We start from the raw sequence: 24,024 nt of genomic DNA, 5'->3' as shown, positions 1-24,024 counted from the left end.
CTCTAGGTGACAAAGTCCAACTACATGTGAAGTTTTCACTTAAATGTTCACTGTAGTTACTAAAAGACGCTTCTGCAAAATCCATCCAACGTGGCATACTTGTCCTGGACTGGTTTCTTTCATATCCATCTGGCTCGTTGGTCTAGGGGTATGATTCTCGCTTAGGGTGCGAGAGGTCCCGGGTTCAAATCCCGGACGAGCCCAATTTTTACAAAAAAATACGAAACTGAATGACTAAGTTATTGTGATAAGAGTTTAATAAACAACGTGTAAAACATTAAGGATCTACAAGAAATCAATGAGTGCGTTCCAAGATGCACAAGGCAACAGATTATTGAGAAATTGGATGCAAGTCTATGGTTATAATACAGATTTCATTCCAAAGACTTTAAAATAAGATTGGCAGTGTCATTCAATTGCTATATTATCCTCAACTTAGTACAGTGAAATGCCTTTCTTGCAAACTCAAAACCCAATAATGTAATACTAGAAAACACAAACGAGAAATAAGAAATATGCCTCAAACGTATGTGTGTGTGTCTATGTAAGCAATTAAACATTGAGTGACATTTAATGTGCAACCACGTGATTGATAATTTTACCTCTACCTGAACACCTGTAGTCTCGTGCACCAAACGAACGTTCTGTGCGGAATAAATACTCAGTTTCCCATGAATCTGAGTTTTTGCGTTTCCGATCATGCGCGCATGTACTCGAGTCTATCGTTAGTGTCACTGCTATGACAACAGGGAGATGGCTTCAAGCAAATTGATGAGGCACACGCAAAATTAGATTTTTATCTGAACTGCGAACCCCAGACGTTCAGACAGGCTCGTCTTGTTAGAGGTAAGAGAGGCACGTTTAGAATTTGGGAATGTCGCTGGAATGTTGAAACTAGACGCTTGCTAGCCTCCAAACCAGTCACAAGCACAGCCAGCGCTAATTAGCCAGCCAACGTTAACTTAGCTCGAGGTCCTGGCTGGCTAGCTTACTACATCTAGCTTGTTACCAATAGAGACTCGTGCACGTCTTCCAGTTTGTTTGGATTCTGTTCATAACAATAGTTAAACACATGGACAATGCTTGCCCGCAACCCCTACTAGCAGGCTAGTTTTATCAACAGATGATGCATGTTGTTCCGAGCTAGATAACGTTACGGTTATATCTAGGTAGTTGTGTGGAAATCATTCTATGTACCTCTAATGAAATGTAATCGGAGCTCTGCTTGATATGCATGGCACACCTGGATAATGTTGAATTATGTGGTTGATTGTCGAATGTTGGATGTGCTTTGCTGTCTGTCAAGTAGATGAAGTGGGGCTGCTGAAAGGTCTTGGCCATGATAGTCAAGTAGGCAGGTGGTATAAGGCTACAAGCTATAGGCATATAATATTCCACTTGTGTTATCTTTCAAACTCGAAATAATAGGGCTATCATTTGAATGGTTATATATGGTCTTGGTGTCGAGGGAGGGGGAAGAAGGGATTCTCTATGGATTAGCTGTCCATTCCACCTGCTCAGCAGTTGACAATTAGGAAAGCTGCTTGGCCCACGCCCTGATTACAATCCCTGGTCATGTGACTCCGCTGTCATTGGCTAGTGTAACAGTCTTACCGTTAGTGTCACACACAGACCACTGTCCAAACCTCCCTCTGGGTCCTGGAGTCAAAGAAACATCAGCATGTAGCCTATATCGGCCAACTGTAAGAGGTAGGCGCTAATGCCCTGCAATAAAAGCAGATGATCAGTGATTTACCAGGCACAAACACCACACACACACGCTAGTTTGATAAAGCACTGCACATCTGAGGCTGGCACCCATTAGGCTTAGAGTGAGTTAAAGTAGGATTAGACAGATCATGCCATATAAGAACCTAGGTGGAATACATGAACGCCAACCCTTCCAATTGTTTCATCCTTCCATTTGGTTCCAAGAGGGATAGACAAACAGCACGTATTACCCACGGTGCTTTCACCTGTCCATTATTTTGAGATGGAGGAGATGAAGAAATGTATTGATGAGTGTCAGTCAGCCTGCTGGTCACGTGTGAAGACTGACAAGCAGTGTTATGTGTATGGTGTCCAGCAGAGCGGCGATATGATTATCTATCTGTCTGTGTCCTTTCTTTCTGTGTGTGTGTGTCTCCTCTGCAGTAGTATGTCTCTGTTCAAGGCGCGTGATTGGTGGGCCGCGGTGCTGGGCGAGGGGGAGGAGTTTGACCAGGGATGCCTGTGTGTCGGAGATGTGGACAACAGCGGCAGCGGACATGGTAAGAAGGTGTGGGGTCGTGGTGTGTCGTAGTGCATAGGGCAGTCAAAAGACACTGTTTACTAATAGACCACAAAACAAACAATGAGAGTGAAAGTGCCCCTGGTACCATAGTCTTATTTACATGCACAAATCTGATTTGTTCATTGTCTGATTGACTTACTGACTGACTGGCTGATTGACTTGATTTCCTGGATCTGCATTACCATGTTTAAAACATACCATTTGCTCTCTCAATACATAGCACATACACTGAGTGTACAAAATCAACCCCCCCCCCATCGGGGCATGGACTCTACAAGGTGTCGAAAGCGTTCCACTGGGATGCTGGCCCATTTTGATTCCAATACTTCCCAGTTGTGTCAAGTTGACTGGCGTTCCTTTGGGTGGTGGACCATTCTTGATACACACAGGAAACTGTTGCGTGTGAACCCAGAGGTATTGCAGTTCTTGACACAAGCCGGTGTGCCTGGCACCTACTACCATACCCTGTTCAAAGGGACTTAAATCTTTTGTCTTGCCCATTTACACATACACAATTCATGTGATGGTTTGAGGGTCAGATTGAGAATTTAGCCAGGACACCAGGGTTAACACCCCTACTCTTACGATAAGTGTCATGGGATCTTTAATGACCTCAGAGAGTCAGGACACCCGTTTAACGTCCCATGGCACCCTACACAGGGCAATGTCCCCAATCACTGCCCTGGGGCATTGGGATATTTTTTTTAGACCAGAGGAAAGAGTGCCTCCTACTGGCCCTCCAACACCACTTCCGGCAGCATCTGGTCTCCCATCCAGGGACTGACCAGGACCAACCCTGCTTAGCTTCAGAAGCAACCCTGCTTAGCTCTTCCCATTCATCTACACTGATTGAAGTCGATTTAACAAGTGACATCAAAAGGGGATCACACCTGGATTCACCTCGTCAGTCCGTCATTGATCAGCAGGTGTTCTTAATGATTTGTACACTCAGTGTACAATGAAGGGAAAATATGAGACCATACCACAACATCTAAGCTGAGTAAGTATGCAATGTGTATGTCCTCTCTCCTGTAGATAAGATCGTGGTGGGCAGCTACATGGGCATGCTGCGGGTCTTCTCCCCCCACCCTGCCAAGCCTGGAGAGCCCAGCCCGGCCCACAGCCAGCTACTGGAGGTGCAGCTCAGAGACCCCGTCATCCAGGTTGAAGTGGGCAAGTTTGTCTCGTAAGTACCAGGGCACACGCACCTCCGGATCAAATAGTAAGCTACACGCACCTACAGCTTCAAATAGTATGCTACACTCACCTACTGCTTCAAATAGTATGCTACACTCACCTACTGCTCAAATAGTATGCAACATTCACCTACTGCTCAAATAGTATGCTACACTCACCTACTGATCAAATAGTAAGCTACACGCACCTACAGCTTCAAATAGTATGCTACACTCACCTACTGCTTCAAATAGTATGCTACACTCACCTACTGCTCAAATAGTATGCAACATTCACCTACTGCTCAAATAGTATGCTACACTCACCTACTGCTCAAATAGTATGCAACATTCACCTACTGCTCAAATAGTATGCTACACTCACCTACTGTTCAAATAGTATGCTACACCCACCTACTGCTCAAATAGTATGCAACATTCACCTACTGCTCAAATAGTATGCTACACTCACCTACTGCTCAAATAGTATGCAACATTCACCTACTGCTCAAATAGTATGCTACACTCACCTACTGTTCAAATAGTATGCTACACCCACCTACTGCTCAAATAGTATGCTACACTCACCTACTGCTCAAATAGTATGCTATACTCACCTACTGCTCGAATAGTATGCTATACGCACCTCCTGCCCGAGTGGTATGCGACACGCACCTCCTGCCCGAGTGGTATGCGACACGCACCTCCTGCCCGAGTGGTATGCGACACGCACCTCCTGCCCGAGTGGTATGCGACACGCACCTCCTGCCCGAGTGGTATGCGACACGCACCTCCTGCCCGAGTGGTATGCGACACGCACCTCCTGCCCGAGTGGTATGCGACACGCACCTCCTGCCCGAGTGGTATGCGACACGCACCTCCTGCCCGAGTGGTATGCGACACGCACCTCCTGCCCGAGTGGTATGCGACACGCACCTCCTGCCCGAGTGGTATGCGACATGCACCTCCTGCTCTGGAATGTATGCTTATGATGCTATTACTGACTCTAAGCAATCCAGTTTGAATCACAACTGGCCGTGATTGGGAGTCCCGTAGGACGGCACACAATTGGCCCAACGTCACCCGGGTTTGGCCGGTCTAGGCCGTCATTGTAAATAAGAATTTGTTCTTAACCGACTTGCCTAGTTAAATAATGGTCACTCAGTCATTGTATTAATAATTAATTTTGTCCTCCCCCTTCTCTGGTATTCTGGCACTCAAAAGTGTGGCCTGGAATTGCAATTATGGCATTAACTCAACATAGCTCTATTTACAATCTTAAAGTACCACCTCACGAATGGAATTCTCTACCCTCATTGTCCTACATCACTGCACCGAAGGACTAGAGTTTCACAGGAATGATGATGTCACGTGTTGGGAGACAATGGCTTTTCCTGTAGCTAACCACCCAGTCCTAAACACACACTAGCTTCATGTACATAATTCAGTCATAAGTAGGGCCAAGTGTTTTTCCTGATCACATCACCTTGCTGACCCTGTCGTGAACTCCTGACCATAGTCATACTTTCAGGCTGTGAAATACCCTGTACCACAAAGTCAAGAGGTAGTTGCTGTCAGGGCATTTGGTTATCCACTGAGTAGACATCAATGGAGTTCATGAACCTATGGCATTGCCTTTAAATTTGTTCTTGTCCTAATCTACTTCCAGTAAATCCTGACCACCATGTCATGAGTTCGGCTCTCTCCATGTGATTTATCATACCATATCAACCACCTCGTCTCAAACTTGGCTGGTTCCACTACTTTAAGCTAACCACCAAGTTACCAGCACATAGCTGGAGACACCCCAGGGTCCCATTTAAAATGTTGTTAAAGGAAATTTGTTCCCAAGTACTTTAACTTGCTAAATACAGGTTGACTAAATGCTCAAATATGTTGAACAAAAAATGTCAACCGCTAGACTAAAACCGCCATTGCCCCCTCTGCTCTCCCCAAGGCCAAAAGTGTTCAAGTAAGAGGAGAAAGAGAGGGATAGGAGGAATAGAATGGTGAGGGAAGATGGGAATGTTGGGATATGTCATAAAGGTGGTCCATTCCTGGGTGCACAGGGACCTCCTGGAGAGACAGGCTTCCAGGAAAAGCCAGGCGTTTTTCCAAAAGTTTTCCCACAAAAGGGATGTATGAGTCAAAGGATTCTTTCATCTGTTTGTTTGCATTTTATGTTAGTGTATGTTTTGGGGAAGCTGGTTTCGGTGAGCATTTTTAATGACCATCGAGTGTTCCCTAAACAGAGAAACACATTGTAAATTTTGTCTCTAGAGCAGTGGGGCGGGAGATGGTGAAATGTTTTCTCATTGACAGTGGGCACTGTGGTTTTGAGTAAAGAAGAAATCACCTGGCTTCATTTTGAGTTGGTTTTCCTCCGTAAACATTACAGCAGGGTTGATGACAGACGTGTTCCTCCGCAAAGCTGTAGAACACATGTTTAAACCATAGATTTACATCAAACAGATTTGTCACTTTTTCCTATGTATATTGTATTATACTTATCTGTTCACAACTTGTGCTTGAAGTAGCAGTTGCCCCCAGAATACACATTTAGGGCCAGAGTTGATTACCCCCAATCCTCTGGGATATAGAGTTGAAGTTGGAAGTTTACAGACACTTAGGTTGGAGTCATTGAAACTCGTTTTTCAACCGCTCCACAAATTTCTTGTTAACAAACTATATAGTTTTGGCAAGTCGGTTAGGACATCTACTTTGTGCATGACACAAGTATTTTTTTCTAACAATTGTTTACAGACAGATTATTTCACTTATAATTCACTGTATCACAATTCCAGTGGGTCAGAGGTTTACATACACTAAGTTGACTGTGCCCTTAAACAGCTTGAAAATTCCAGAAAATTATGTCATGGCTTTAGAAGCTTCTGATAGGCTAATTGACATCATTTGAGTCAATTGGAGGTGTACCTGTGGATGTATTTCAAGGCCTACCTTCAAACTCAGTGCCTCTTTGCTTGACATCATGGGAAAATCAAAAGTAATCAGCCAATCACCCTTGGGAGCAATTTCCAAACGCCTGAAGGTACCACATTCATCTGTACAAACAATAGTACGCAGCTCAGGAAAGAGACGTGTTCTGTCTCCTAGAGATGAACATACTTTGGTGCGAAAAGTGCACATGGGGGACAAAGATTGTACTTTTTGGAGAAATGTCCTCTGGTCTGATGAAACAAAAATAGAACCGTTTGGCCATAATGACCATGTTTATGTTTGGAGGAAAAAGGGTGAGGCTTGCAAGCCAAAAAACACTATCCCAACCATGAAGCACTGGGATGGCAGCATCATGTTGTGGTGGTGCTTTACTGCAGGAGGGGCTGGTGTACTTCACAAAATAGATGGCATCATGAGGGAGGACAATTATGTGGATATATTAAAGCAACATCTCAAGACATCAGTCAAGAAGTTAAAGCTTGGTTGCAAATGGGTCTTCCAAATGGACAATGACCACAAGCATACTTCCAAAGTTGTGGCAAAATGGCTTAAGGACAACAAAGTCAAGGTATTGGAGTGGCCATCATAAAGCCCCAACCTCAATCCCATAGAAACATGTAGGCAGAACTGAAAAGCGTGTGTGAGCAAGGAGGCCTAAAAACCTGACTCGGGTACACCAGCTCTGTCAGGAGGAATGGGCCAATTTCCCCAACTTATTGTGGGAAGCTTGTGGAAGGCTACCTGAAACGTTTCACCAAAGTTCAGCAATTTTAAAGGCAATGCTACCAAATACTTATTGAGTAAGCTTCTGATCAACTGGGAATGTGATTAAATAAATAAAATCTGAAATAAATCATTCACTCTACTATTACTCAGACATTATTAAAATAAAGTGGTGATCCTAACTGACTTAAGACGGGGAATTTTAACTAGGATTAAATGTCAGGAATTGTGAAAAACTAAGTTTAAATGTATTTGGCTAAGGTGTATGTAAACTTCCGACTTCAACTGTACTTAATTATATCTATACTGATCTACTCTTATGTCAGTATTGTCCTTTATGTTTTCATTGGCAATTTTGGACGTCTGTTCTTCGCAGTGATTGATTGATGTTCTCTGCAGGTGTTCAGATCTGCTTCATCTGGCTGTGCTGCACCCCAGAAAACTGTCTGTGTACTCTGTCTCAGGTAATATCACACATTTCAACATTGGCTGTAATATGCATGCCACACCACATTGATTTAGTGGACTACTACAGACTAGAATATGTTCCTGTGATTCATCTGATAACATTAAGTAGTTTAGGACATTTATCACGTTGTCCCCACAGTGACTTTATGTACTGTACATATCCCAACCAAAAGTAATGGTTTACAGGCAACATCCACACTGAGCTAAAGGCCAGTGCTGCCGCTTTCAAGGAGCGGGACACTAATCCGGACACAAAAAATCCCGCTATGACCTCTGACGAGCCATCAAACAAGCAATGCGTCAATACAGGACTTAGATCGAATCCTACTATGACGGCTGTGACACTCATCGGATGTGGCAGGGCTTGCAAACTATCACGGATTACAAAGGGAAACCCAGCCACGAACTGCCCAGTGGCACAAGCCTACCAGACAAGCTAAATGCCTTCTATGCTCGCTTCCAGGCAAGCAACACTGAACCATGCATAAGATCAGCAGCAGTTCCAGATATCTGTGTGATCTGGCACTCCTTAGGTGATGTGAGTATGACCGTTAAACATGTTACCATTCATCAGGCTGTGGGATGGGGGCGCTGTTGGAAGCCAAGAATGTAGAACGCGTTTCCCTATCGCTCTTGAGTTAGTGACCAAATGTATATATTTAACCTCGCAAAATTGTATATATTTCTGTTTGGCCAGGCGTCTGAAGAGACCCATAAACAATTCAGATCAGGTTTGAGAAATGTAAGTTTGTAATGTCGTCTACCCGGCCAAAAAATGGAGTCTGCAAGAGCAGGCAGCAGCAAGCCCGCGCCCTCTCCTGATTCACCCCAGCCACCGGATGCTGCTAATGCCGGCCCCAGAGAAACACTGACTGTGGAGATGCTACAATCCCTGATAGGCAGCCTAAAAAACAATATTTTTGGCAAAATTGACTCTCTCTCTACCAATCTCAGGTCAGAGATATCAATGGTCAAATACAAGCTTAAAAAAATCTATAGAGAGTATACAGAATAAGCTCGAAGCACACGGAGTGGCCTTATCGGATTTGGAACGAGGTGCTACAAACCACAGCACTCGCATTAGCGAGCTGGAGGATAATGTTGGCTCATTGATAGCTAAGGCATACCTTGACAATAGATGCGAAGATATGGAAAGTAGAATGTGGAGGAACAACATTCGTCTACTGGGAATACCGGAGGGAGTGGTTGGCCCAAGATCCACGGAGTTCATGGCCCAGCTTCAGGAGCTGCTCGGTCTGGAGGAGAAGCCACTGCTAGACGGGGCCCACTGCACTCTGTGTAGCCGACCCCGGGATGGAGAACCCCCGCGATCATTTGTCATCAAGGTGCATTTCTTTCACGTCCGCAATGACATACTGAGGAGAACGGGAGAGGCATCCCCTCTCCTCTATAAGGGTAAAAGAGTCTCAATATTTGCGGACTACACCACAGCTGTGGCTAAGAAGCAGGTTAGCTTTGGAGCTGTGAAACGCCAGCTATGCACCTGCCCAGGCCTGAAGTTCAGCCTCATCTACCCTGCGGTTCTGAGACTGACTTTACCGGACACGCACAGATTCGAGGACCCGGCTTTAGCGGCAGATTTCATCAACAAGAGCGTGAAAGCGGCTGTTGTACCGCATTGTGTGGAACAAATGGTTGGTTAACAGGCTAGTTAGCAGGCCGAATGGTTTGCTAGCGAAGCCAATTTTGCTGGGTTCATCAACATTTGAATGTCATTCTCTTTTTACATTTTTTTAAATTTCCAACCCAGGTTGCTGCCTCTAATGCCAAAATCTGGCTGTTTTACTGTTAAACCTCTCTTAACCGAGGTTAGTTTTCCAATCTATGTATGTTTGTCTTACCAGTTAAATGGTCACAAATCTCAGGTAGCAGAGTAAGAGTTATCATGCTTTGCTCTAAACTTTTTGTATTTAGGGTTTTGCTTACGTCTCAGTTGGGGTGATGCTTCGGCAAGGGAGGGTGTGAGGGAAGGGATTTTTCCCTCTTTATTTGTATATAGTTTTTATATCTTTTGTGCCTCGTCGCTTGTCTTTGTTCTTTAAATTTGCGCTTTTCAGTTCAACTAAGATCTTCAGTTTACATTGTACCTTGTCCTTTACATGTCCTCTCTCTTACGACATGACTCAGCTTAGTGCAGCCCATCCTGCTAGAGGGAATGGCTTTAATTTTCTCACTTGGAACTGCAGGGGCATCAATAACCCAGTTAAACGTAGTAAGGTGCTACACCACCTTCATCAATTGAAAGCTCTCATCATCTTTCTCTTTGGCTCTGGTAGCCTCAAACCCAGTTTTTCCGCCATCTATGGTTGATGGTGCTTTCTCAACATGGTCTAGTCTCGGTATTAAAAGATTCAAAGTTCTGTATATTAACAATACATTTAGTACCTTTGAACAATTTATCAGCTAAATTTGGTCTCCCCAGACATCTTCTTTTTTAGGTTCTTACAAGTCAGGAGTTACAGCCGCAGCATATATCCAGGATTTCCCACCCTTCCTGGTGAAACCCAGTTCGACACATTTCTTGTCCCACTTCCTACTCTAAAAGGCACCGTGTCAATAATCTGTAGTCAAATTTGCTCACTACAAGTCATCTCATTAAACAATATTAAATCCTGGGTGAGGAAATATCTGATGAACTATGCGAAGGTGCACTCAAAAGGGTACATAGCTCTTCTATTTCCTCTCGACACGGCCTCATTCAATGCAAACTCATTCATAGGGCCCACTGGACCAAAGCAAGATTATCCAAAATTTACAAGGGTGTGAAACATTGTGTACGATGTAATCGGTCTCCTGCTAATCAAGTACACATGTTTTGGTGTTGCACATCTCTTGTTGGTTTCTGGGAAGACATCTTTAACACTCTCTCAGAATTAAGCTGCACACAGATCGAGCCAGACCCTTTTATTGCACTATTTGGGGTTTCCATTCCCACAATACAATTGACCAAAATGAATAAGGATGTAATTGCCTTTGTCACTTTGTTAGCGAGACAATTAATTTTACTTCGATGGAAATCCTCTGCAGCCCCTTCTCATGCTCTTAGGATTAAATCTGTTTTGAATTGCATGAAGTTGGAAAAAATTTAACACACACTCAATGGGTCTGTAGACAAATTCTATGCAATGTGGGCTCCCTTCTTTTCTTATTAATACATTTCCCTGCAGTTCGAGTGATGTATATTTATATGTTGGTGATGTAAGAGGCCAGGTATGTGTATACACGACATCTCGGATGTTAAGGACGGTATTATCTGTACTAGTTGACCCATAACTGTATCAAAAAAATATATATGTTTCCTTATGTTTTTGTTGTATATTTTATGTCTATCTCTCTGTTTTGCTGTATTGTTGTCTTTGATGTGTTGTTTTATACTACTACCAAATAACTTACAAGTGCAATTATTTTCTAAATGCTGGTATTGAAAATTCAATAAACAAAATATAAAAAAATACAAATAAGGCTGCGGGATCAGACCGATTACCAGGACGCTTACTCAGAACATGGCAGGTGTCTTTCACTGTCATTTTCAACCTTTCCCCGACCCAGTGTGTAATACCTACATGTTTCAAGCAGACCACCATAGTCCCTGGGCCCAAGAATTTCAAGGTATTTTGTCTAAATGACTATGACCCTGTAGCAATCACAATGTAACCATGAAACGCTTGGAAAGGTCAAGGTTCACGTTAACACCCTCCTCCCAGACACCGTGGACCCACTCCAATTCGCATACCGCCCCAACAGATGACGCAATCTCTACTGCACTCCACACTGCCCTCTCCCACCTGGACAACAGGAACACCAATGTGAGAATTCTGTTCATTGACTACAGCTCAGTGTTTAACACCCTAGTGCCCCCCAAGCTCATCACTAAGCTCAGGACCCTGGGACTGAACACCTCCCTCGGCAACTGGGTCCTAGACTTCCTGATTTTCCGCCCCCAGGTGGTGAGGGTAGGCAACCACACATCCGCCACGCTTACCCTCAACATAGGGCCCTTCACGGGTGCGTGCTTAGTCCACTCCTGTACTTCCATTCACCCACAACTGCATGGCCACACACAACTCCAACCCCACCGACACGACGGTGGTAGGCCTGATCACCGATGGAGATGAGACCACCTATAGAGAGGTCAGTGACCTGCCAGGACAACAACCTCTCCCTCAACGTCAGCAAGACAAAGGAGCTAATCATGGACTACCGGACACAGAGGGCTGAGCACGCCCATTTCCACATTGATGGGACTGTAGTGGAGCGTGTCGAGAGCATTCATTTCCTCGGTGTCCACGGGAATTAACATGGTCCAGACACACCAACATAGTCGTGAAGAAGGCATGACAACGCCTCTTCCCATCAGGAGTCTGAAAAGATTTTGCACGGGCCCTCAGATCCTCTTAAGTTCTAGGCTACCTGACACTTTTGACCCAAGTTAAACAATTTTAAAGGCTGTGATACCAAATACTAATTGAGTGTATGTAAACTTCTGAAAAACTGGGAATGTGATGAAAGAAGAATCATTCTCAAAAAGTTCTATAGCTACACCAGTGAGAGCATCTTGACCGGCTGCATCACCACTTGGTATGGCAACTGCTTGGCATCCGACCGTAAGGGTAGTTGGTGTGTACGGCACCGTACATCACTGGGGCCAAGCTCCTTGACATCCAAGACCTCAAGCCACCGAAGTCAGACTTTTTTGTTTTCTCTGCTACCTACCGCACTGTAAACGGTATCGATGCAAGTCTGGAACCAACAGGACCCTGAACAGCTTCTAACCCCCCAAGCCATAACACTACTAAATAGTTAAACAAATAGCTACACGGACTATCTGCATGACCCTCTTGACCTAACTATTTTGACTCATCACATATGCTGCTGCTACTGTTTATTATTTATTGTGTTGCCTTCCCTGACCTCTATGTACATATCTACCTCAAATAACTCGTACCTCTGCACATCGTCTCGGTACTGGTATTCTGTCTACTGTATATAGCCAAATTATCTTTACTCATTGTGGTTTTTTAAAAATATATTTTATCTGCTTTGTTGGGAAGGGCCCGTGAGTAACATTTCAATGTTAGTCTACACCTGTTGTTCATGAAGCATGTGACAAATGAGATTTGATTGGATTTTGATCCTATGTCAGTTTGCTCCTGTTCTAGTTCTCTGCAGATTTAACCATAGAACATAGTAATGATATGTGACAATAAATATTAATATGGAGGGTCTGTCTCTCTCCCTCTACTGTCTGTCTCTACTGTAGGTACTGCTGGTAATGTGGAGCATGGGGTTCAGTACCAGCTCAAGCGGGTCTATGAGCACAACCTCCAGAGGACCGCCTGCAACATGACCTATGGAACCTTCGGAGGGGTCACAGGTAACACATCACAGCACCCCCATGAGCAGCTCAAACACTTCACATGTAACAGATTGACAGTGTAGTCACTAACCACACGCACATTTTTTCCATTTTTGTGGGGGTTAATTCACTGTCCATTTCTAATGACCACAGAGCTATGAGTGTAGAATATTATTCATTCTGTGTGGAGGGGAACCCTTGGCGTTCTGGTGCAGCTTTATTTGGATGGTAGTGACTGGATCAGTGTGTGCATGGGTGTGTGCATGCATGTGCACGCACACGTGTGGGTGTATTTGTATGTGCAGTAAGTTAAGTTGTGTGTGTGTGTCCTTTTTTTAATGGTTGTGTCAGGTGAACCACAGAAGCTCTCTTTTAGCCTACCATGAACACACTGTTGAAATCTGGACCAAGCTCCAGACGAGACAACAGGCAATTCATTAATGGGAGAGCACACTTATTCAAACACGTGCTCGCGCTCTCTCTCACATCCTTTCTCTATTAGATCAAATCAATGCAGTTGCCATATGAGGCAGTGATGCAAACAGTAAGGATGCTCTCGATGGTGCAGCTGTAAAACCTTTTGAGGGTCTGAGGACCCATGCCAAATCTTTTTGGTCTCCTGAGGGGGAATAGGTTTTGTCGTGCCCTCTTCCCGACTGTCTTGGTATGCTTGGACCATGTTAGTTTATTGGTGAGGTGGACACCCAGGAACTTGAAACTCTCAACCTGCTCCACTATAGCCCTGTCGATGAGAATGGAGGCGTGCTCGGTCCTCTTTTTCCTGTAGTCCACAATCATCTCCTTTGTCTTGATCACGTTGATGGAGAGGTTGTTGTCCTGGCACCACACAGCCAGGTCTCTGACCTCCTCCCTATAGGCTGTCTTGTCGTTGTCGGCGATCAGGCCTTCCACTGTTGTCATCGGCAAACTTTATGGTGTTGAGGTCGTGCTTGGCTGCGTAGTCATGAGTGAACAGGGAGTACAGGAGGGGACTGAGCACGCACCCCTGAGGGCGTGGCGGATGTGTTGTTACCTACACTTACCACCTGTGGGCAGCCTGTCAAGAAGTGCAACTGAATCCTGGAGAGGGAGGTGTTTAGTCCCAAGGTCCTTAGCTTAGTGATGAGCTTTGAGGGCACTATAGTGTTGAATGCTGAGCTGTTGTCAATGAATAGCATTCTCATGTACAGTTGAAGTCGGAAGGTTATATACACTTAGGTTGGAGTCATTAAATCTAGTTTTTAAACCACTACACAAGTTTCTTGTTAACAAACTATAGTTTTGGAAGTCGGTTAGGACATCTACTTTGTGCATGACACAAGTAATTTTTCCAACAATCGTTTACAGACAGATAATTTAACTTATAATTCACTGTATCACAATTCCAGTGGGTCAGAAGTTTACATACATTAAGTTGATTGTGCCTTTAAACAGCATGGAAAATTCCAGAAAATTGTGTCATGGCGTTAGAAGATTCTGATAGGCTAATTGACATAATTTGAGTCAATTGAAGGTGTACCTGTGGATGTATTTCAAGACCTACCTTCAAACTCAGTGCCTCATTGCTTGACATCATGGGAAAATCAAAAGTAATCAGCCAAGACTTCAGAAAATAAATTGTAGACCTCTGCAAGTCTGGTTCATCATTGGGAGCAATTTCCAAATGCCTGAAGGTACCACATTCATCTGTACAAACAATAGTACGCAAGTGTAAACACCATGAGACCACACAGCCGTCATACCGCTCAGGAAGGAGATGCGTTCTGTCTCCTAGAGATGAACGTACTTTGGTGTGAAAAGTGCAAATCAATCCCAGAAGAACAGTAAAGGACCTTGTGAAGATGCTGGAGGAAACGGGTACAAAAGTATCTATATCCACAGTAAAACAAGTCCTATATCGACACAACCTGAAAGGCCGCTCAGCAAAGAAGAAGCCACTGCTTCAAAACCTACATAAAAAAGCCAGACTACGGTGTGCAACTGCACATGGGGACAAAGACCATACTTTTTGGAGAAATGTCCTCTGGTCTGATGAAACAAAAATATAACTGTTTGACCATCATGGCCATCATTATGTTTGGAGGAAAAAGGGTGAGGCTTGCAAGCCGAAGAACACCATCCCAACCGTGAAGCACGGGGGTGGCAGCATCATGTTGTGGGGGTGCTTTGCTGCAGGAGGGGCTGGTGTACTTCACAAAATAGATGGCATCATGAGGGAGGACAATTATGTGGATATATTAAAGCAACATCTCAAGACATCAGTCAAGAAGTTAAAGCTTGGCCGCAAATGGGTCATCCAAATGGACAATGACACCAAGCATACTTCCAAAGATATGGCTTAAGGACAACAAAGTCAAGGTATTGGAGTGGCCATCACAAAGCCCTGACCTCAATCCCATAGAAAATCTGTGGGGAGAACTGAAAAGCATGTTCGAGCAAGGAGGCCTACAAAACTGACTCGGTTACACCAGCTCTGTCAGGAGGAATGTGCCAGAATTCACCCAACTTATTGTGGGAAGCTTGTGGAAGGCTACCTGAAACGTTTGACCCAAATTAAACAATTGAAAGTCAATGCTACCAAATACTAATTGAGTATATGTAAACTTCTGACCCACTGGGAATGTGATCTGGAATAAAATCTGAAAGAAATAATTCTCTTTACTATTATTCTAACATATTTCTCATTCTTAAAATAAAGTGGTGATCCTAACTGACCTATGACAGGGACTTTTTACTAGAATTAAATGTAAGGAATTGTGAAAAACTGAGTTTGAATATATTTTGCTAAGGTGTATGTAAACTTCCGACTTCAACTGTAGGTGTTCCTTTTGTCCAGGTGGGAAAGGACAGTTTGGAGTGCAGTAGAGATTGCATCATCTGTGGATCTGTTGGTGCGATATGCAAATTGGAGAGGGTCTAGGATTTCTGGGATAATAGTGTTGATGTGAGCCATGACAATCCTTTCAAAGCATTTCATGGCAACAGACATGAGTGCTATGGGTCAGTAGTCATTTAGGCAGGTTACCTTAGTGTTCTTGGGTACAGGGACTATGGTGGTCTGCTTAAAACATGACGGTATTACAGACTCTGACAGGGAGTGGTTGAAAATGTCAGTGAAGACACTTGCCAGTTGGTTAGTGCATGCGCGGAGTACCCCGTCCTGGTAATCCGTCTGGCCCAGCGGCCTTGTGAATGTTTGACAAGGTTTAAAGGTCTTACTCACATATGCTGCGGAGAGCGTGATCACACAGTCGTCCGGAACAGCTGATGCTATCATGCATGCTTCAGTGTTACTTGCCTCGACACGAGCATAGAAGTTATTTAGCTCATTTGGTAGGCTAGTGTCACTGGGCAGCTCTCAGCTGTGCTTACCCTTTGTCGTCTGTAATAGTTTGCAAGCCTTGCCACATCTGACGAGCGATCTTAGTCCTGTATTGATGCTTTGCCTGTTTGATGGTTCGTCTGAGGGCATAGAGGGATTTCTTATAAGCATCCGGGTTAGAGTTCCGCTCCTTGAAAGCTGCAGCTCTACCCTTTAGCTCAGTGTGAATGTTGCCTGTAATCCATGGCTTCTGGTTGGGGTATGTGCATACGGTCACTGTGGGGACGATGTCTTCAATGCACTTATTGATAAAGCCGGTGACTGATGTGGTGTACTTCTCAATGTCATCGGAAGAATCACAGAATATATTCCAGTCTGCTAGCAAAACAGTCCTATAATTTAGCATCTACTTCATCTGACCACTTTTTTTATAGACCAAGTCACTGGTGTTTCCTGCTTTCGTTTCTGCTTGTAAGGAGGAATCAGGAGGATAGAATTATGGTCAGATTTGCCAAATGGAGGGCGAGGGAGAGCTTTGTATGCATCTCTGTGTGTGGTGTAAAGGTTGTCTTGATTTTCTTTCCCCTCTGGTTGCACGTTTAACATGCTGATAGAAATGAGGTAAAACTGATTTAGGTTTCCCTGCATTGAAGTCTCCATCCACTAAGAGCGCCGCCTCTGGATGAGCATTTTCCTGTTTGCTTATGGCGGAATACAGCTCAGTGAGTGCGGTTTTAGTGCCAGCCTCAGTCTGTGGTGGTATGCAGACCACTACAAAAAATACAGATAGTCTGGTCTACAGCTTATCATGAGATACTCTACCTCAGGCGAGCAAAACCTTGAGACTTCCTTAGGTGTCGTGCACCAGCTGTTGTTTACATATATGCAGTTGCCCCCTTCCCGTGTCTGACCAGAGGCTGTTGTTCTGTCTTGCCGATAGTGTATAACCCGACATCTGTATGTTTTTAATGTCGTCGTTCAGCCACAACTCTGAAACATAAGATATTACAGTTTTTCATGTCTCGTCGGTAGGATATACGTGCTTTCAGTTCGTCCCATTTATTTTCCAGTGATAGAAGCTAACGTTAGGTAGCAGAACGGAAGGCTTGGGCAGATTGGCCACTCTTCGCCTGATCCTCATAAGGCATCCTGATCTCTTTCCACGAAACCTACGTTCCCTTTTCCAGCAAATCACAGGGATCTGGGCCTGGTCTGCTGTCCGTAGTATTTCCCTCACTTCCTAATCATTGAAGATGAACTCTTTGTCCAATTTGAGGTGTGTAATCCCAGTTCTGATGTCCAGAAGCTCTTTTCGGTTATAAGAAACGGTAGCAGCAACATTATGTACAAAACAAGTTACGAACAACGCAAAAAAAATGAACAAAATAGCATGTTTGGTTAAGAGCCGTTAAGACCACAGCCCTACCCTCCAGCACCATCTTTTTTTCTTCTCTCTATCCCTCCTCCCTTTCCATTTCTCTCCTTCTCTTTCTTACTCTCTGAGTCTCTCTCTTTCTCTCACACACTCTTAGAATAATCGTGTCCCTCTCCTGTCAGTGTAGAGAGAGAGTGGATTACAATGATGTTCCTATAAATAAGAGGACAAGCGGATCCTGCTCCAGGGTTACACTACCACACACCACCACCAGGGAGCAACACAGCCTGTGGAATCAGCTCCTACACACCACCATACACACTTGTCATCTGAGTATATTCATATGAAATGAGTGTGTGTAGGAGCTTGCTCTAAATGTGAGCACCAAATAGTTCCTGACCATGACTGTAGGTGCTGTAAAAGCAGTGTTGTACTAATACAGCCCTAATGGCTGGGCTGGGTTTGGGTCAGAATCGGACCACACACTCACGCACACAAACAGCGTAGGCCATTCTAAGCAGCACCTGGCCCACACTCCAGCCCAACTCCACCCAGAACCCAGGCCCAAAGACACTGCACTGCTCTGCTCTGTCCTGCCAGTCACTGTGCTTTGTCCTTGGGCTCAACCTGTGTAACATGCATGTTCTATTAATGCTATTAGTAGGGCTGGTTTCCTCTGTATGTTTCTGCTAAGGTTAGAAGTACTGGACTAATATTTTATAGCTCTAGAAGAGCGGTTTTTGATATCTTTAGTATGGGCGTAGACCCACACACAGCGTGAGAAGACACACATACATGCACACACACCATACCTGAACGTGTGCCTACACTGACACACACACACACACACACACACACACACACACACACACACACACACACAGTAATTGTGTGAGTGGCCTTGTTCTTCAGTGTTTTACTGACCTCCCACCCTGAGCCCAGTTCACCAAAGGGGATGACCAGAATAGCTGGTGAAGCACACACCCACACGTGTTTATTATTGTGTATCTGCTCTGTAGGTGGTACTCCCTCGTTGATGCGAGTGTGATTTTAAAAAATAAAAATAAATGAATAGCGCGTAGAGGCCTAATTATAGTTCTCTGCTCCTACAGCCGTTCTGTGTTACGGCTTGTGTGTGTATACTCAGCCTTCTCAGATTTTCTCTGCCATAAAACTCAGTGGACCATTCCAAGCACTCCACACACGCACTCGGAGAACGTAGACCATAAGCTGTGTAAGGCTGCTGTGAACAAGCCTGCTCAGTCCGAGAGGTGTTAATGGACATATCAGATTCAGCAGGAGACAAATGAGCAGAGCAGCTAACCCACCACAACATAGCAGAGCAGCTAACCCACCACCACAACATAGCAGAGCAGCTAACCCACCACCACAACATAGCAGAGCAGCTAACCCACCACCACAACAAAGCAGAGCAGCTAACCCACCACCACAACAAAGCAGAGCAGCTAACCCACCACCACAACAAAGCAGAGCAGCTAACCCACCACCACAACATAGCAGAGCAGCTAACCCACCACCACAACAAAGCAGAGCAGCTAACCCACCACCACAACAAAGCAGAGCAGCTAACCCACCACCACAACAAAGCAGAGCAGCTAACCCACCACCACAACATAGCAGAGCAGCTAACCCACCACCACAACAAAGAAGAGCAGCTAACCCACCACCACAACAAAGCAGAGCAGCTAGCCCACCACCACAACATAGCAGAGCAGCTAGCCCACCACCACAACAAAGCAGAGCAGCTAACCCACCACCACAACAAAGCAGAGCAGCTAACCCACCACCACAACAAAATAGCAGAGCAGCTAACCCACCACAACACAACATAGCAGAGCAGCTAACCCCCACCACAACACAACATAGCAGAGCAGCTAACCCACCACCACAACACAACATAGCAGAGCAGCTAGCCCACCCCCACAACAAAGCAGAGCAGCTAACCCACCACCACAACATAGCAGAGCAGCTAACCCACCACCACAACAAAGCAGAGCAGCTAACCCACCACCACAACATAGCAGAGCAGCTAACCCACCACCACAACATAGCAGAGCAGCTAACCCACCCCCACAACAAAGCAGAGCAGCTAACCCACCACCACAACACAACATAGCAGAGAAGCTAACCCACCACCACAACACAACATAGCAGAGCAGCTAACCCACCACCACAACACAACATAGCAGAGCAGCTAACCCACCACCACAACATAGCAGAGCAGCTAACCCACCACCACAACAAAGCAGAGCAGCTAACCCACCACCACAACAAAGCAGAGCAGCTAACCCACCACCACAACATAGCAGAGCAGCTAACCCACCACCACAACAAAGCAGAGCAGCTAACCCACCACCACAACAAAGCAGAGCAGCTAACCCACCACCACAACATAGCAGAGCAGCTAACCCACCACCACAACATAGCAGAGCAGCTAGCCCACCACCACAACATAGCAGAGCAGCTAACCCACCACCACAACAAAGCAGAGCAGCTAACCCACCACCACAACAAAGCAGAGCAGCTAACCCACCACCACAACAAAGCAGAGCAGCTAACCCACCACCACAAAATAGCAGAGCAGCTAACCCACCACCACAACATAGCAGAGCAGCTAACCCACCACCACAACAAAGCAGAGCAGCTAACCCACCACCACAACAAAGCAGAGCAGCTAACCCACCACCACAAAAAGCAGAGCAGCTAACCCACCACCACAACATAGCAGAGCAGCTAACCCACCACCACAACATAGCAGAGCAGCTAACCCACCACCACAACATAGCAGAGCAGCTAGCCCACCACCACAACATAGCAGAGCAGCTAACCCACCACCACAACAAAGCAGAGCAGCTAACCCACCACCACAGCATAGCAGAGCAGCTAGCCCACCACCACAACATAGCAGAGCAGCTAGCCCACCACCACAACAAAGCAGAGCAGCTAGCCCACCACCACAACAAAGCAGAGCAGCTAGCCCACCACCACAACATAGCAGAGCAGCTAACCCACCACAACACAACATAGCAGAGCAGCTAACCCACCACCACAACACAACATAGCAGAGCAGCTAACCCACCACCACAACAAAGCAGAGCAGCTAACCCACCACCACAACATAGCAGAGCAGCTAACCCACCACCACAACACAACATAGCAGAGCAGCTAACCCACCACCACAACACAACATAGCAGAGCAGCTAGCCCACCACCACAACAAAGCAGAGCAGCTAACCCACCACCACAACATAGCAGAGCAGCTAACCCACCACCACAACATAGCAGAGCAGCTAGCCCACCCCCACAACAAAGCAGAGCAGCTAACTCACCACCACAACACAACAAAGCAGAGCAGCTAACCCACCACCACAACATAGCAGAGCAGCTAACCCACCACCACAACATAGCAGAGCAGCTAACCCACCACTACAACACAACATAGCAGAGCAGCTAACTCACCACCACAACAAAGCAGAGCCGCCCCAACAAGTCAAGCAGAACTGTATGATGCATACATTTTTCCACAGAACGTATACAATTCTGCAAGTCATTTAGTCAGGCAGCATTCAGGTCTGTGTTCTGTCATTGTGTGTACCAGTATGATGATGCCAGTATGATTCCACCAGGTTGTCATTTGTTATTGTCCTAACCCTGTGTTTTGAATTAACGTTTATTCAACGCTAATGTAACATTTTGTCTTTTATTCCCTCCCCTCAGACCACCACTCTATGTGTATCCAGTCCATGGACGGCATGCTGATGTTCTTTGAGCAGGAGAGTTACTCATTTGGCCGTTTCCTCCCTGGCTTCCTCCTGCCTGGTCCTCTGTGTTACTGCTCCCGCACTGACACCTTCCTCACTGTGTCCTCAGCACGACAGGTGGAGAGCTACAGGTACACACTCACACGCTGAAAAACACACACATATGCTGCTAAACACACGCTGAAAAACACACACATACGCTGCAAAGCACGCACACACGTACACACACACCCTCCTCACAGGTAAGTAAGTAAATGAAAAAGTGAGTGTGAGAGTGAAGAAGTGTACTCGTCGCCTCTGAAGGCCGTCTGCCTGCCTGCTACTCTTCTCTAGATCTTTAAATACATATGTGGTGCTGCAGACGGGAGGCCATTTTCTAGTCCTAACGCCACAACCACTGCACCATCTTTAAATAATAGGGGAGAGTGTTCTGTGTGTGTGTGTGTGCCTCCATCTTTGTGTCCGTGTGTGTAAATAGTGTATAGGGGATACTGCAGATGGCAGATTGGGTGTATTGGGCCCTATTGCCACAGCTGAGTCTGGTTATCTCCGGTGCTAAGTTAACATTTTCACATCCTAATGAAATTTCCACTCATTGATCGCCACAGCTCCCCATGTAAGCCCTGTCTTTATTTTCCTCTGCTTTGGCCACTCATCGCCCCTCCACAGTAATCACAGTTACCTTCCTCTACAAACACACACCGGGATTTCCCCTTTTCACGCTCCTGCTAAAACCGGATGGAAATTGGGGAAAGGCTGACGCGTGTGTGTGTTTCGGTGTGTGAAACCCGGCCTTCCAGCTGTTTGTTATCCCAGATTTCTCCGATATCAAGAGCTTCCCCAGACGAGATATCCCTGCTGAAACGCTGACCCCCCTGTTCCCTCCTCCCCCTCCTCCCTCTCTTCAATTCTCAGACTGTATATATGAATTCTAAGAAAAATAATTCTGCCCAGGATGAAGCGCTCTGTCCCCAGTTAACACTTGGCTGTGTCTAGACTTGGTCTCTGTGGCTAGAATCCTACTTTCTGATCATATCTAGAATCAAAAGTCATAAACTGTAGATAAGAAGAGAGCTAAAATTGGTAATGAAAATCCTGCATGTTAGTTAGAAATAGCCTTGCCCTGAGTGTCATGTACTGCATAATATCAGTCAGCTAGGAACTGTTCCGCTCCCTCTGTTTGTTTAGCCAGTAATGTTGATTTTCTCTCCGCTTGAGCATTGGTGAATGTGATTTTGTGTTTGTGTATCAGGGAAGTATTGGGGAGATATCCTCTTTCATATAAATGACTTCACACACTCACTCTGTGTCGTCTGAGACACGGAGAGACTCTCCAACCAGGGGAGGTTGACTGGGTTTGTGTGGGTTGCGCTGGTTAAAGGTGCGCCTCGTGGGGTGTGTGTTGGTAGTATGTTCATGTGAACACAGGATCATACATTTCATACACACAACCGTGCATGCATAATATGCACATATTTATACTCATGTAAACACACCCTCACTGCTCCACTGGTCTGAGCTGTGGAACTCTGAGTGTGTGTGTTCACCGTTTACAACCAGTGTGCATGCTGGTGAGGCAGTTCTTCAAGGTTTGGACTCGACACACACACACACACTCTTTGTGATTCTAAGTGTTAGGTCTCTTTCACGCTTGCTCATTCACCAACAGACCTGACCATAGTACTCTGTCATTAAAAGTCCTTGGCTAGGTTGTGCCAACCTTTCCCATCCATTTAGGATTGAGGCCTTCAGGTTTCTTATAGCTGATCAAAAGTAATTGTATGAATGCAAACCGATGTGCACTTATTCGATGTGCATTTGTCAGGAGTGTACTCTATTGTTACCCCTCTGCAACCTGTAATGGCAAAATATAGTCCTCCACCTTCCCATTGGCACTGCTTGCTGTTGTCTTTGGGCATGTTCATCCCTCCATTCCTTTCTCAGAGAGAGGGCGAGAAAGAGACTTTCTCCCTGACAATGCAAATTGTCTCCTGTCGTTTCCAGCTTCCTAAACATCAGGGCTTAGCAGGTTCTGATTCCCCTTCACATAATTATCTGATTCTTAGCAGCTTTTCCTTTTCCCTCCCGAGGGGCCAGGTGACTGAGCGTGTGTGTGTGAGATGTCTGTTGCTACTATAGCCAGTTCCAGCTTTTTACTGGAAATCAGATTGTATTAATGCCATACTGCGAGACTACTGTAGACTGACTCCAGATCAGTGTCATGATACTGCTATTAATAAGGCCATTGTTTGAGAACGTAAAAGCATGATGCTCGCTAACTAGCGTACCTGAATGTTTTGTGGCATAAAATGTAGTTGTGATAACACCGATGGATGTCATTTATTATAAGAGTGGGGCTTCTGACAGAGGGTCCAGCTGAAGTGTTTCTGAAGTGTTACCACTGAGTACAGTGTGTGTGTGTCTAAACTGAGTGTTCCTAACCCAGGTATGAGACGCTAGCGGTGGCCACGGATGCAGAGACCAGACAGGATGCTGAGCAGCATGGCAAAACTGCAGGGAAGAGACTGACGGTGAGAGGAGAACTGGGTGT

At 45.4% G+C, this 24,024-nt stretch overlaps 1 protein-coding gene and 1 non-coding gene across 5 annotated transcripts in view; both read left to right on the top strand.

Moving 5' to 3' along the window:
- The first annotated feature begins 131 nt into the window (after nt 1–131).
- Nucleotides 132–203, top strand: trnap-agg. Its single transcript has one exon. It is a non-coding gene; the product is annotated as a tRNA-Pro (tRNA).
- Nucleotides 204–701: 498 nt separating this feature from the next.
- The window catches only part of bbs9 (Bardet-Biedl syndrome 9), a 203,347-nt gene continuing 180,024 nt past the window's right edge, over nt 702–24,024 (top strand). For 3 of the 4 annotated variants that reach the window (XM_046315063.1, XM_046315062.1, XM_046315060.1), the window contains exons 1-7: nt 702–846; nt 2,155–2,270; nt 3,329–3,479; nt 7,549–7,613; nt 12,899–13,012; nt 21,430–21,604; nt 23,920–24,004. In XM_046315063.1, coding sequence (XP_046171019.1) covers nt 2,159–2,270; nt 3,329–3,479; nt 7,549–7,613; nt 12,899–13,012; nt 21,430–21,604; nt 23,920–24,004 — 702 coding nt within the window. In that variant the 5' untranslated portion in view covers nt 702–846; nt 2,155–2,158. Of the gene's footprint in view, nt 847–1,620; nt 1,711–2,154; nt 2,271–3,328; nt 3,480–7,548; nt 7,614–12,898; nt 13,013–21,429; nt 21,605–23,919; nt 24,005–24,024 lie in introns of all 4 variants that reach the window. The other variant, XM_046315061.1, reaches the window with a different exon arrangement.

Source organism: Oncorhynchus gorbuscha, linkage group LG19 (assembly GCF_021184085.1).
Source record: "Oncorhynchus gorbuscha isolate QuinsamMale2020 ecotype Even-year linkage group LG19, OgorEven_v1.0, whole genome shotgun sequence".
NCBI lineage: Eukaryota > Metazoa > Chordata > Actinopteri > Salmoniformes > Salmonidae > Oncorhynchus > Oncorhynchus gorbuscha.
The sequence above is the reverse complement of the archived record's forward strand: the minus strand, read 5'-3'. Positions and strand labels throughout refer to the sequence as shown.